At 36.8% G+C, this 14,823-nt stretch overlaps 1 protein-coding gene across 1 annotated transcript in view; it reads left to right on the top strand.

Annotated features, from left to right (window-relative positions):
- The window catches only part of dlg3 (discs, large homolog 3 (Drosophila)), an 80,354-nt gene that overhangs the window by 21,591 nt on the left and 43,940 nt on the right, over positions 1–14,823 (top strand). The window contains exons 2-5 of the mRNA XM_016446568.1: positions 10,562–10,612; positions 12,042–12,166; positions 13,033–13,202; positions 13,484–13,620. Of these exons, the coding sequence (XP_016302054.1) occupies positions 10,562–10,612; positions 12,042–12,166; positions 13,033–13,202; positions 13,484–13,620 (483 nt within the window). The remainder of the gene's footprint in view (positions 1–10,561; positions 10,613–12,041; positions 12,167–13,032; positions 13,203–13,483; positions 13,621–14,823) is intronic.

The following is a 14,823-nucleotide window of genomic DNA, read 5'->3' as shown; positions in this document are numbered from 1 at the left end:
TATTTTATATATGTGACCCTGGAGCACAAAACCAGTCTTAAGTCGCTGGGGTATATTTGTGGCAATAGCCAAAAATACATTGTATGGGTCAAAATTATCGATTTTTTTTAAAGCCAAAAATCATTAGGATATTCATGTTCCATGAAGATATTTTGTAAATTTCCTACTGTAAATATATCAAAACTTAATTTTTGATTAGTAATATGCATTGCTAAGAATGTCATTTGGACAATTTTAAAGGCGATTTTCTCAATATTTAAATTTTTTTTGCACCCTCAGATTACAGATTTTCAAATAGTTGTATCTCGGCCAAATATTTTATTGCCAATAATTGTGGCCAACATGCATTGGAGAAAAACATGAATTTCATCATGAAATTTTCTCCCCACTTTCAATTATTTTACTTCAATGAAAGTTTAGAAATTTTGTAAATATTTAGATCAAAAACATCAATGATGCAGATTTATTTTCCCAGCCGCCTTTGCTCATATTTACCAAGGGTGCCAATATTAGTGGAGGGCACTGCATATTTGACTGTGATACTTGTGTGATGGCACAAGTGCATTGGTGTGATGAGCTCTGACACTCTCCTTGGACAAGACCAAGGATATATCTTTCATCTTGCTGGGCGTTGGTCTCATACCAGTAAATGGTTGAGCTTCATAAAAAACAAAAAAACAAAAAAAAAGCACCCTTTTCCTTTCTTTCACTTCTGTTATTTTTTACTTTTCTCATCTTGGTAATTGGTTCTTTTCACAATCCTCTACAGAGGACTACTGAAAAGGTAAGAATTACAAAATGTAAATATGTTAAAAAGAAGATAAAAGAGTCTACTGTGTTTTAAATTATGGGTGGCACTTCTGGTTTAGAGAGCTTCCATTCAAAATGACTGAAACAAATAGTTTCAAATAATAAACTGAGCAACAAATAATAATTATCTGTCAGTTTGACTAACCCTACCCATAATTTATCCCAAAAATCTGAGAGAGATTATGGTTGAATAACAAGGGTGTAGAAGCACCTAACTCTGGTTGTAAGGCTAAAATTGACATTTCCTGTAAACTTATCCCTCAGTTCTGATTGGTTGATTTGAATGTTGTTCCAGGATCAACAAGGATGTTGATCCAGGAACATGTTGTACTTGGTGAAATCACGCTCACCTCAACTAAACCCAAACCTGTAAGCTGTATTCAATTTAGATATAAGAAAAGTTGTACTTGTTTGAATTTAGCATTGTTTTATTCTTTCCAGTCTGTAAATCTATTAGAACAGACATGTGGCCTATTTGTGGGTTTCAACCCACCAGTTTTTCAGATTTCAGATCTAGACCCACCTAGGTGTGTTATAGATTTTAGCTAGAGATGCACCGATTGCAATGTCCGATTCAAAAGACAAAGAAAATCATTTTCTGCTCTTGACTGAATATGTTTTATAACTTTAATGGTAAGCATTTATCTGTATTTAATTTTTACAACGAAGATTACAGAAATTAAAGGAATCAAATGTAAAATCACACCTGATGTGTTATTTTACATTTGATTACTTTAATGTCTGTAGTCTGTCTTGTAAAAATTAAATACAGATTAATGCTTACCATTAAAGTTATAAAACGTATTCAGTCAAGAGCAGAAAATAATTTTCTTTGTCTTTGGTTCTTTGATTAACATGACAGACAGCCACATAAATATTGGTCCCTTTAAGAGTTTATCCACGGACCAATATACTGTTACACAGCATGCGTTCTCTTTCTCAACTATTTCACATTCCAAAACTGACTGTGTTTAACTGGATACTCGCCAAAACGGGCATTTTGACATAATTTTTTATGTATTTGAACGTTTTAGCGCAGTTAGCCACTCATTTTGGTATTTGTGGCTCACAAGCTGTTTGAGACTGAGCGTGGATTGTGCGCTCCACTAATATAGATCAGTGGTGGTGCGCACGTGTTTGGTGTAAGCGCGAAACCTGCGGGAATTACTGCGAATGAGACGTGTGTGAGAGAGAAGAGAGCGAGAATGTGCGGCTGACTTTATTGCCTGTGCCGCTGGTAACAAAACGGATCGGCTCGAAATCTGAAAGAAGTGAGACTGACCGGCCGATCACCGATCCGGGCCGATCATGAAGAAAATCGGCCGATTCCGATCCCTGGCCGATCGATCGGTGCATCTCTAATTTTAGCTCATGAAGTATGAGTTATTCACACTCCAAATGAATTGCTTGCTCCCCTGGTATAACTTGTCTCTATATCAAGCAGGGATCATCTGAGGATACAGTATCTGACAGAGCTGCCTTCATGATGGGATCAAGTGAGCAAAGGCTGTTGGATTTCAGACTAATGTTATATATGCTACTTTTTTGATATATGGTAAAGGATGCATATAGTTGGAGGGGTGGCATTGCAACTGTTTTTATTTATTTTCAATAACCAGCACAAAAGTACCAAAGTTTGCACGTACACACACACACACACACACATCCCTTGCGCTGTGCTGAAATTCCTTCACCTAATTTCGTGACCGGCCCTTTAAAAATTGCTTGTAAATATTTCATTATGCACTATTATCACCAATCTTGGGTTGAATCTTTTTGTCACCTTGTTTTCTTTCAATTAGCACAGTTTCAGCACAGTGGTCGCATTGATCTGAGCTTATGCACTTACATTTTTTAGTGAAAAAAGTTTATGTTTTGATAATTTTGTCAGCATAAACTCAGATTAATGAGGCCTATGACCAGTCGGTTCCAAAAAGAAATATTAAAGCAAGTTGACAAAAAGACTAAATCCAATATTTGGCAGTAATAGTAATAATAATAATAATAATAATAATTTAATATTATAATAATTATAATGTTGAGACTGACCGGCCGATCACCGATCCGGGCCGATCATGAAGAAAATCGGCCGATTCCGATCCCTGGCCGATCGATCGGTGCATCTCTAATTTTAGCTCATGAAGTATGAGTTATTCACACTCCAAATGAATTGCTTGCTCCCCTGGTATAACTTGTCTCTATATCAAGCAGGGATCATCTGAGGATACAGTATCTGACAGAGCTGCCTTCATGATGGGATCAAGTGAGCAAAGGCTGTTGGATTTCAGACTAATGTTATATATGCTACTTTTTTGATATATGGTAAAGGATGCATATAGTTGGAGGGGTGGCATTGCAACTGTTTTTATTTATTTTCAATAACCAGCACAAAAGTACCAAAGTTTGCACGTACACACACACACACATCCCTTGCGCTGTGCTGAAATTCCTTCACCTAATTTCGTGACCGGCCCTTTAAAAATTGCTTGTAAATATTTCATTATGCACTATTATCACCAATCTTGGGTTGAATCTTTTTGTCACCTTGTTTTCTTTCAATTAGCACAGTTTCAGCACAGTGGTCGCATTGATCTGAGCTTATGCACTTACATTTTTTAGTGAAAAAAGTTTATGTTTTGATAATTTTGTCAGCATAAACTCAGATTAATGAGGCCTATGACCAGTCGGTTCCAAAAAGAAATATTAAAGCAAGTTGACAAAAAGACTAAATCCAATATTTGGCAGTAATAGTAATAATAATAATAATAATAATTTAATATTATAATAATTATAATGTTATAAATAATAATAATATATTATTATTATTATTATTGTATGTGCAAGCTTCATGCAACTTTGATTTTTATTGAATATCCAGGTAGGAGTGTAATATAAAAATCTTGAAAAGTTAGTGTATGAACATTTGTATTATTATTTAAAAGAAAAAAAACATTATTTAAAATTTATATTGTTATTTACATAAAAATGTGTGTGAATGAGGTCAGACAATTTAAAAAATAAACCAATTAAGTACTGAAAAAAACATGTTTTTTCTAGAATTATCATGTGCCGTGTGATCTTTATGAAACAAGAGCTCTCCTTTATGCAAAGGGTTATGTTTAGAAAGGAAATTGATATGGTTTAAAATGTCAAGCATGTGCTGATATGGAGCACAGTCACACCCAAAAACTGTCTGGCACTGAATGCTGCAATTGTTGAGGCTTGAGAAATGGTGTGATTGACAATAGCCGGTACCTACGCCGTGCGATTCGAACAGAACCGAATGGGACTGACTAGGTGGGCATGTTAATCCCACTCTAGTTTGTGGCTAGAATGGACCACTGTCATGGCGTCATCACCAACGTACGTCCTGAGAGAGATGAACGAGGGAGGGCAGACTCTGCCCGCTCCTTCCAGTCAATGCAGAAGCCAGAGTAGTCGTTGCCATAGGAACACGTTGATTATTTAACAATTTGGATGAAGCGCTTGCCCCGGTGCTTGCCTTGATTCAGTGAGAGCCTTTGTTGGATTGTGGCCCCAAGGGTCTCTGGCCAAGTCCAATTAGGAAAGCCTGACAGGGGCAATTGCGCAGGGAGCTAATGCAAATTCACTCCTCTAATGAGCAAACTGAAGCTACAGCAACAGTTACAATAAATGAGCTGCCTATCCAGAGTATTGACTCAAGATACAGAGACATGTTTATTCATTGATTTTCCTAGGTTGCAACAGATGGAGACAGATCTGGCAGTTGAGCCATCAGTGGACACACATGGAGATATTACAATTTGACAGCAGTTCTGTAGATGTTACAGAGGTTTGTTAAGAGAAAGACAAGAAACCAGTGTGAGAAAACCAAAGACAGAGTTTGTATAAGTAGATGATGAAAGTCAAATTGAGTTTACAGTATTGGATGTTCAGAAACTTAGCGTGTAAGTTTGTGTGTGTGTGTTGCAACTGGATATAACGGTGCAGTGACAGCTGGCTGTTAAAAAACAGCCTTTAATGATTAGACTTTGAATTAAAAGGAAATTAAGGGATTTATTGTAATCTAATCCAGATTTGTCTAATCCCTCTCGTACCCTTTAGTCTTTCCCTTCTGCCACATCTGGACACCCTCCAGCCTTGTGCTGTTTGTCACTCTTTCTTCTTACCGGTTCTGTATTCTCACCTCTCTCGAGCCAGTCTTATGTGACTGCAAGCATTTGTGAACATCTGGAATCAGTCTGGATTCTTGTCCAGGGGCATCACCACTGAAAATGTCAAATTAAAGGCTTAGTTCACCCAAAAATCATAGTTCTGTCATCATTTACTAACCCTCATGTTGTTCCAAACCTGTATGAGTTCCTTTCTTCTGTGGAACACAAAAAAAAAATAGATACTGAACTTTTTGACAGAAAGAAGCAATAAGTAAGCTATCCATGTTTAATGTTTGTAATTTTTGTATTCTTAAAGGGATAGTTCATGAAATGAAAATCATTTACTCTCCCTCAAGTCATCCCAAACCTGTATGAGTTTTTTTTTCTGCTGTGGACATAAAAGAAGATATTTTGAAAAATGTTTCAGTGATTTTTATGTTTTGAACATTAATTGAATGCACAAAATAATTGAAACATTTATCAAAATGTGTCCTGAACACCATATAGGTTAGGAACAACATGAGGGTGAGTAAATGATGACAGAACTTTCTTTTTGAACTTTGAGGTGAATGTTAGCTGTATGATTAGCTGTGGCTAGTCTCAGCCAGCTGTGGCACCACTTGCTCACCTGCCCCTGTCACAGCGATTTGGCTGGCTCAGCTGAGCGTTCAGACCCGGTCTGCTCAGAGCATTAAGAGACTGTCACTACCGCTGCTCCATCATGCTTCTCATAGATGTGCTTTTTTTTTTAAACAGAATAACCCTTGTATGTACACAGCACAGGGCTGCATGTTGCTTTTGAACATCGCACTGCATAACAATGGACAGCAGCAGATGTGTATGGTGAAAAAAAGTTTAGAGGCTCGAAAAAAAAAAAATCTGTATGACTTTACCCCAGAAAGCCCAGGGCTGGTGACGCCCCTGTGTGACTCCACCACCTCACCTCTCCGTCATCCCTTTGCTTTTTAATCTGGGATAGAGAGTTATGAGCAGTGATGGTATAAGCCTCTCTTCAGGACATGGACACTTCAGGTCACGTATCGCTGTCACATAGCTCAGTGATACCGCTGCACATTCATCCACCGGCTCCTCCAAAGACAGCAGCAGCATCCCGGATTACTGCGTCTGAGATTATCATCCTCCTTTATCTTGTTTGCTTGTGTCGTAGATAGAAACATAGAGATTACTGCCCATATCCCCTAGACCATGACGATGGCTTTTTTCTGATGGGTTTAAGGGGCCGATAGCGTAGGAGGTCTGTTGTGTTATTACCGCAACACATTTCATGCTTAATTAGCATCTGGAGAGTTAATGGTACTGAATGGCAGGCTGTATATTCCCCTGTTTCCTTGCATTGCTTTCTCTGTGCTGGAATATCTCCATGGATGAGAGAAGAGAAGGGCACTGATTTTAAAACGGTTCGGCCTTGTCTGTGGAGCCTCTGTGCTCAAACGTGCCAATTTGCGGCGGCGTATAAGTATAATTTATTGTCCAAGATGTTCTTACATGGTGTACAGAGCATTGTGCAGACATTTTGCACTTATGCTTTACTCTTTTGCAATTATACAAGGGGGCGTATACAATTCACTTGTCACAGAGGCCTATTCACAAACATATCAAAATTATGTTTGACTGAAAACGCAGTGCTGAAGATAAAGTTAGTTCCTTTTATTATTGTCATTTTGCTCCCAGTTTATGCTTACGATTACGATTTGCACCTAGGCTGATGCACTCAGGTGTTCTATTTTTTGTTTTTTTTCACAGTTGTGTCTATTTTTGTCAAAGGGTTCTCATGTCTGTTTTTGAAACTGTTGAGCCAGTTAGCAATAGCAAAGAGTGAGAAACCTGGACTTATATACGGTGTAGTGTGAGGCAGACTTTAAGTGAGTTGATGATGATAGGAAAGATGTTTATAGTGTGAACTTGCTGTTTTATTTGCCCACATACCTTCATCTGAGATTTTAAGAATGGACAACTACTAACACCACTCTAATATTTAGCTCTCTGATCAGTGTACAGTACCATTGAAAATTTTGGGTCTGTTTTTTTTTTTTAAATAAAATTGATGGAAGGTGACAGCAAAGATTTATAATGTTTATCATGTTGTTTTTGAATTTTCTGTTGGTCAGAGAATACTGAAATAAAATGTATGACAATTTCCATAAAAATATTTAGCAGCGCAGCTGTTTTCAACATTGATAATAATAAGAAGTGTTTATTGAGCATCAAATGATCATATTAGAATGATTTCTGAAGAATCATGTGAGACTGAAGAATGGCGTAATCATGATAAAAATTCAGCTTTGACTTCATAGGAATTTTATAATTGTATTAAAAATATGTTTTTAAATTGTAATAATATCATATAACGTTTTATTACTGTTTTTATTGTATTTTTGATCATATAAATGCAGTCTTGGTGAGCATAAGAGACCTTTTTCAAAAACATAAATCTTACCAACCCAAAACTTTTGAACAGTAATCTGTGTTATCTCATATAAGATTGAATCGATTGGTTGACTTTCTGTCTTCCATGCTAAACTGGAAAAAAGCAACTAGTCATTGTGTCTGAAATGTCATTTCCTTCAAGTGAAAAAACAAAAAAACATTTCATATAAATTGACACTACTCATACAAATCATACACACTGGCAGAGTACATAGTGTTTTGTGTACAGTAAGTACAAAGTATATAGTACATCATTAGGGACGCAACTAGAATCAGTCAGCACTCAATATGTAAATCATATTGAATTGATATGTGCTTGTGCACATAAATAAGTGATACAAAAGCAGAAGTCTTATGATATTGCATTTGTTCACCAATGAGATTCTTCTAGACTTTAAGAGCAGCTCTTTACCCAGTGTTCAGAGGTCTGGATGGAGCTGCCGCTGCGCTAACCTCTCACGCTAGAGAGCTAGCTGTACCTGAGTGCTGTCTGCACCTGTGAAAACCTGTCATGAGGAAGGAAGTGTCAGGTGAAAATAGAGGTGGTGATGTAGGAAACGCTTTTAGAATATGTTCTTGTAACTCAAATGGTCTTTTCAGGTCTTTACTGGCTTAGAGAGGTGCAGAAATTATTCTGGGTCTGCAAACGAATCGCAATCAGCCGCAGCTGCTGTGACAACCACAGGGAAAGTGAGGGGGGTAAATATCTGTGCACTATAGCTGAACGTTATATAAAGCTGTCTGCAGTAGTTCTACCCATTTACATGTTCAAAATTCTGACTCTTTAAAGCATCTGTGCACGCAATGTACATTTAGCAGTCAAAAGTGATCTTAGAAATGTGTGTTATTTCACGTTATGTGTATGTGGATTATGGCAAGGCTACTAAGAAAGGTAAATTACAAGAGTATGTTCTACAATCAGTGTTTATATTAATAACAGCACTGAAAAGAATATATCTCAAATTAAGCTTATTTATGATTGAACCAAGCAAGAAAATTATTTGCCAATTTGGTTAAAAAAAAAAACTTACTTCAAGATATATTCTCTAATCTTACAATATTTTGTTTCTTGAGTGAATTTATTTTATTTAAAAGATGTTTGTGTGTGGAAAACAATGTGTGTGGCTTGATTACAAGAGGTCTATGGGATTTAGTATGAATTGGAGTGATAATCTAGTGCTTCACTCCTTAAGTACTAAAGGGGGTGGAGAGGTAGTGACCATCTCCTCTCTACTAGTTACCCGGCGGCCCTGTCAGCATCGCCTCACCACAGATCAATCAGATCAATACTCACAAACACAACAAGGTTTGCATGTAAAAGGCCATGAATGTCAGTTGGTCCACTGCCTCAGTTCATCCATATGGTTTGTTAAGAGCATGGACTATTCTAATTTAATTTATAATTAATTAATTATTCTATGGACAATACCTAAAATGAGGACATGAATTTGTACATTCCCATTTCTTTGTTATATTAAAGGAATAATTTACCAAAAAGTCTGACATTTTCTTATGTCGTCCCTATTTTCTTTCTTTTGTGTAACATAAAATAAGATTATTCTGCAGAATGTTGAAGATGCTCTTGTGTATATAAATGTAGATGGTGACTGTCAAACTCCCAAAAGTTCTTATGTTTTTGTCTTTTTCCTCAAACAAAGCTATTGTATGACTTGAAATATAGCACATGAGTCAAATGGACTACACTGATGGTGCTTTTTATGGCAATTTAAACCTTTTTAGAGCTTGACAGCCCCTTCTGAATGCCTTTCATTGCTTTGTGGAAAAAAAAGATTCAGAATTTCTCCTTTTGTGTTACACTGAAAAAAAAAAAGATAAAAAAATGTTTATGAACCCACTCTGGAGATATTTTCATTACAAGACCGAAAAATAAACAAAATAATCCCATCTATTGTGTCTAAAATGCAAGACTAAAATGTTACTAAATGTAAACTAAATGTACTAAAGTCACTTATGCTGCATTTATTTGATTAAAAAACAGTAATGCTATGAAATATTACTACAATTTTTTACTTTTTTTTCTGTTTTACTTCAATTTGGTACTCAAGAAATATTATTATCATCAATACTGAAACCAGTTAATATTTTAATATTTATAATTATATTATAATTATAATACTTAATATTTTGTGGAAACAGTAATATTTTTTTAGGATTCTTTAATAAATAGAAAGTTCTAAAGAATAGCATTTATATGAAGTAGAAATCTCTTGTAACATTATAAATGCCTTTACTGTCACTTTCAATCAATTTAATGCATCCTTTCTTAATAAAAGTTAAAAAAAAGTGTAATCATAGTCGTGCTGATATTTATGCGATATTGCTTAAACATGAAAAATTGAACTAGCCGGAGGGCAATAACACACATAGTATTGTCTCTCCTCGGCTCAACTGCAGTTCTCTTTCAATGGCAGACCACAGGCCGTCTGTAATCTTCACACCTCCAGTCCTGTCCTCACTCTTCCCCCTGAAGCGTCACATCATGGTGATGATGTACCATGCTCTGTTGAGACCCACTGTTCCCATGGCATGCATTTACTGTCTCCTCATGACAGCGTGTGTGTGTGTGTGTGTGTGTGTGCATACATGTGAGCCACCAGCCTCACACACTGAGGTAATGTGCATCTCTTCATCTCACAGGCAAACCCTCCCCCCATCATTGTGAACGCAGACTCACTGGATGCAGGCCCTTATGTAAGTATCTGCTTCATGCTCTCAGCACCTCCAGTAGCGCCTGCCTGCCTGACTGCCTGCCACGTGGAATTATCCCCCTCAACCTGGCCAAACCTTTCCCGGTGTACATGAGATAATAACAATAAAAATATGCACAGATTAAACGACAGCAGATGTGGACTGTAGCTTTAATGCCGAGTGCAATTATTATTTAACCGTTTTTATTTAATTATTATTTAATAATTAATTATTATTTTTATTTAATATATTATTATTTAATGAGTTGTCTTTGACTGTTTATCGGCCCTATGCCTTGTACGTGATTCATACCACTCATTTTTATTGCACTGAGTTTATAGCGTTTCTGCTTTTACATAATTAATTATAGATGTGACCTTCTTGTGTATAATTTGTTGGCATTACATCATGTCTAATGACTGTTTATGAGTCTGTTATTTTTCTTTTGTCTATTGCAGGTGAATGGGAGTGATGGCATGTATAAATATGAAGAAATCATTTTGGAAAGGGTAAATATCATTCAGCTATTTTAGGGTCTTGTAAAATTTGCCAATATTCTCCTCCAAACATTGATACCTATGGGGACCTGGACACTAGATGGCAGTAAATGTTGAGCTAATGCCTGAAATCGAACTTTAAGCAATGTAATTTAGTACATTTTCAAACCACTAGTCTCGTCACAAAATATTAGGGTTGGAAATTATATTAAAAATAATTTGGTTTAATCTCCAAAATCATCTTTCAGTATTGTTAATCTAAACATCAGTTAAATTAGTATTAAAGATTGGTGCTGCTGAATGAAAAATGTTAAAGTATTGTAATGATCACTCATCACAACTAAACTGACATAAAATCCATAGATAATACCTAATGAAAATATATAGATATACCTAATTCTTTGTAGATTAACTATTAAAATCAGTATGATTAAATAATAGTTGGATTAAATGATAGTCAAATGTATTGAAATGAATGAAAACATATGCAAATGAAACGAAAGACATTTAGACGTGTCGTGATTAAGTTACTTTGTGACTTTGTGATTTTGTGGCTTGTATTAAGTCAGTTGAGGATAATAATTAAAAAAACTGCATTTTGACAATATTTTTGGACTACTAAAGAGTAGGCTACTGAAAATGCACCACTTGTCAGATACCAGATACTTGTACCATGCAGCTCATCGTGTACAGGTGCTGTTCTTATTGAAATGTTCTTAAGAAGAATTATCATATGAACTAGCATGGTTTTAACATTGCAAGGTCTATTCATACCTGAAGTTTGTTCAATGCAAATGAATCTAAATCCGTCTGCATAGGCCATTCATTAAACAGCAGTGGATGTTGGATTTGGGTGCATCTCTGAGCTTTCAGCATAATTGCAGGGCTGTTCTCTAAGTGCCATTTCTGCACGCTGAGGCCTAAATAAACTATGTTAAGATCTCACACATTAAAAGGTCCGTGGGTGTGTTCGCTTCTTTAGTGGGAGCTCTCGCAGTGGCTCTGGAGCAGGAAAGGCACACTGGGATATCTTAGCTCCACTCTGTACTAATTTGCTGTGACCATTGCTCATTAATTATAGAAAATAATAAAGTGAAGTCTTTTCTCAGCTGTCTGCTTTAGGGCCTGTCTTTTGAGATGTGACTGTCAGACAGACCAGTCTGTCTCAGCTTTTTGGCACTGGAATGAAAACAGCAGTGTAAGAAGTGATGAAGTACAGAGGGAGGAAATAGGCGGAAACGGATATGATTTTTGGATTCTTGAAATGTACACCACAAATTCCTATATTTAGCAGCAGAAAACTGTCCATGCCTAGAAAGTGTTTACAAAGTATTGAGAGCCAGGTGCCTTCCGAAAAGCAGATGCAAACTTTTTCCAAGATCTCTATGAAAACTCTGCATTTCCTCATCTATAATAATCTACTCATGTATGTCGTCAATAGGGCAACTCTGGCCTCGGGTTCAGTATTGCTGGAGGTGTGGATAATCCACACATTCCTGATGATCCAGGAATCTTCATCACCAAGATTATCCCAGGTGGTGCTGCCGCCATGGATGGGAGACTAGGGTGAGTGATACTTTTCTCAGGATCTAATATTTCTTTGTGCAACTCTAGCTTTTTCCAAAACCTACTGTTATTTTACTACTATTTTAAAGCATCATAGGCGGACTCCCCACTTAATGGCTGTTTCAAAAGTTAGACATCTTAATTATCCTGCCTAGTTTGACCAAATTCTAAGGCTGCATCGCATGTAATCTTTGGTGGCAGAGGCAATGATGGCAGACATGGCAAGAGAAAACTCAATAGTGAAATATCTATAAAAAGTTATTTGTAATTAAAAATGTACTATTTTCCTAACCATTTTTATCCTATTAGAGTATCAGCTTAGCAGCTAACTAACAATGTCAGCTTGACAACATGCTAACGCCAAACTATTGAAATTGAAGTTGAGTTCGCAGCTCTATTTGTTGCATATGGAGTTGCTGTCAATTTTACAGTTGCTTGGAGAAGTTTTAAAGTGCCGCTATTATGCCAATTTAAGGTTCCTAATATTGTTTTGGGAGTCTCCTAGATAGATATACGTGCATGCAAGGTCAAAAAACATTTTGGTTTCCTCAAAATATCACCTCATTTTCCAACGATTCTCAAACGAATCTTTCAAAGCAGTTCTAAGATTCAGTCTCTCTAAACCCCTCCTTTCTGTAAGCCTACTCAGCTCTGATTATTATGCGTGGGGAAATTTACCATGACATAAAATTTTGCCAATGTGACTGCAACTTATGTTGAGCGATCCATATTGATCACTTATGAGGTTCAAAGACAGTTGGCAGTTAGGATGCTGTCGTAGAAGGAAGCTGGAAGGCAGCTCACTAGGTTTTTGTGTATGTATCCATTACATTGCTTTATTATATTGCTTTATCCTTGTGTCTCAGGGTAAATGACTGTGTTCTGCGGGTGAATGATGTGGACGTGTCAGAGGTTGTGCACAGCAACGCAGTAGAGGCTTTGAAGGAGGCCGGCCCAGTGGTCAGGTTGCTGGTACGCAGAAGACAGGCTCCTCCTGAGACCATTTTGGAGGTCAACCTACTCAAAGGGCCTAAAGGTAAGAAGAGCTAAATGTGTATACCAGCACATTTGAGACAGATGCTATTATGTGCGGTATCCCTATTAAAGCAGTTCTGAATTACGAATTGACCCCTTTTACTTCTTAATGTGTGCCATGCATCTGAGCACATTTTTCATAATATTGATGTAGTCATATTACTTATGAAATATGCAACATTAAGAAAATAAATTGGGTTATGAGTGCCATTTCGTGTTGACTTCAACCTCGTAAGATCTGATTTCCTGGTTAAAAATTTAACTCCATTCCATTCACTCAAGGTCTCGGCTTCAGTATTGCTGGCGGTATAGGCAACCAGCACATCCCGGGCGACAACAGTATCTACATCACAAAGATCATCGAAGGTGGGGCGGCACAGAAAGATGGACGTCTGCAGACAGGCGATCGCCTACTGGCTGTAAGATTTCACCTGCACACATGCATCTGTGTACTTCACTATATGTAGAGCCACACTTTGCATATCTTTGCAAGAGTTTTTTTTTCAGTGAATTACTTTATGCTTCAGTGAACGCAGACACTGTTGTAGGCTACTATGGCGTATTATAGACGATATATCTCATGTGTGAAGCTTTATGGGCCACAGTGTGATTGATGTGAAGCTGAGCGCAAACTCAAACAAGGACACAGCTGTGATAAAGAGAAACACTTGCATGGCACACAAGTGCCAGGGACCGAGCAGGCTTTGACATTGTCATAAATGTCATAATTAAAAGGCTACGCATCAATCGTGGCTGCTGTAACTGCAGACATGTAAAGTGTGCCATTACTTCCCTTTCTTTTCTTGGAAATTATGGTTTTAATTCAGTCGGGGACTTTGATTTTCTGAACAGAATGCATAGAGTAGGTCAAATTTTAATTATGTCTCTGTGTAGTCCATCTACAAACTAGAACAGATGCTGCATCAGATAACACTAGATCAAGAACGTAGGATCTGAAAGTGATGCTCTGTCATGTGCAGGGTTGGGCAAAATTCAAAATTTAAGTATTATCTTCCTATTACATTTACATTTACATTTAGTCATTTAGCAGACGCTTTTATCCAAAGCGACTTACAAATGAGGACAATGGAAGCAATCAAAATCCACAAAAGAGCAATGATATACAAGTGCTATAACAAGTCTCAGTTAGCTTAACACAGTACACGTAGCAAGGATTTTTTTAAATTATATAATAAATAAAAAGAAAACAGATAGAATAGAAAAAGAATAGAGCAAGCTAGTGTTAGAGGCCTTTTTTTGCTTTTGTTAATTGTATAATAAATAAAAAGAAAACAAATAGATAGAATACAAAAAGAATAGAGAAGCTAGTGTTAGTTTTTTTTTTTAAAGAAAATAAGCAGTTAGTAAATGAATAGAGTGCAAGTCTAAAAGGGGCAAGTGTTTTTTAAAGAATAGAATTAGAATAGAGAGTGCTAGAGTTAGAGGGTCAAATAAAGATGGAAGAGATGTGTTTTTAGCCGATTCTTGAAGATGGCTAAGGACTCGGAGATGGCTAAGATGGCTAAGATGACTGCTCGGACTGAGTCGGGCAGGTCATTCCACCAGGAGGGAACATTTAATTTAAAAGTCTGTGAAAGTGATTTTGTGCCTCTTTGGGATGG

This window comes from Sinocyclocheilus anshuiensis, unplaced genomic scaffold, assembly GCF_001515605.1.
Source record: "Sinocyclocheilus anshuiensis isolate Anshui unplaced genomic scaffold, SAMN03320099.WGS_v1.1 scaffold227, whole genome shotgun sequence".
Classification (NCBI taxonomy): domain Eukaryota; kingdom Metazoa; phylum Chordata; class Actinopteri; order Cypriniformes; family Cyprinidae; genus Sinocyclocheilus; species Sinocyclocheilus anshuiensis.
The sequence above is the reverse complement of the archived record's forward strand: the minus strand, read 5'-3'. Positions and strand labels throughout refer to the sequence as shown.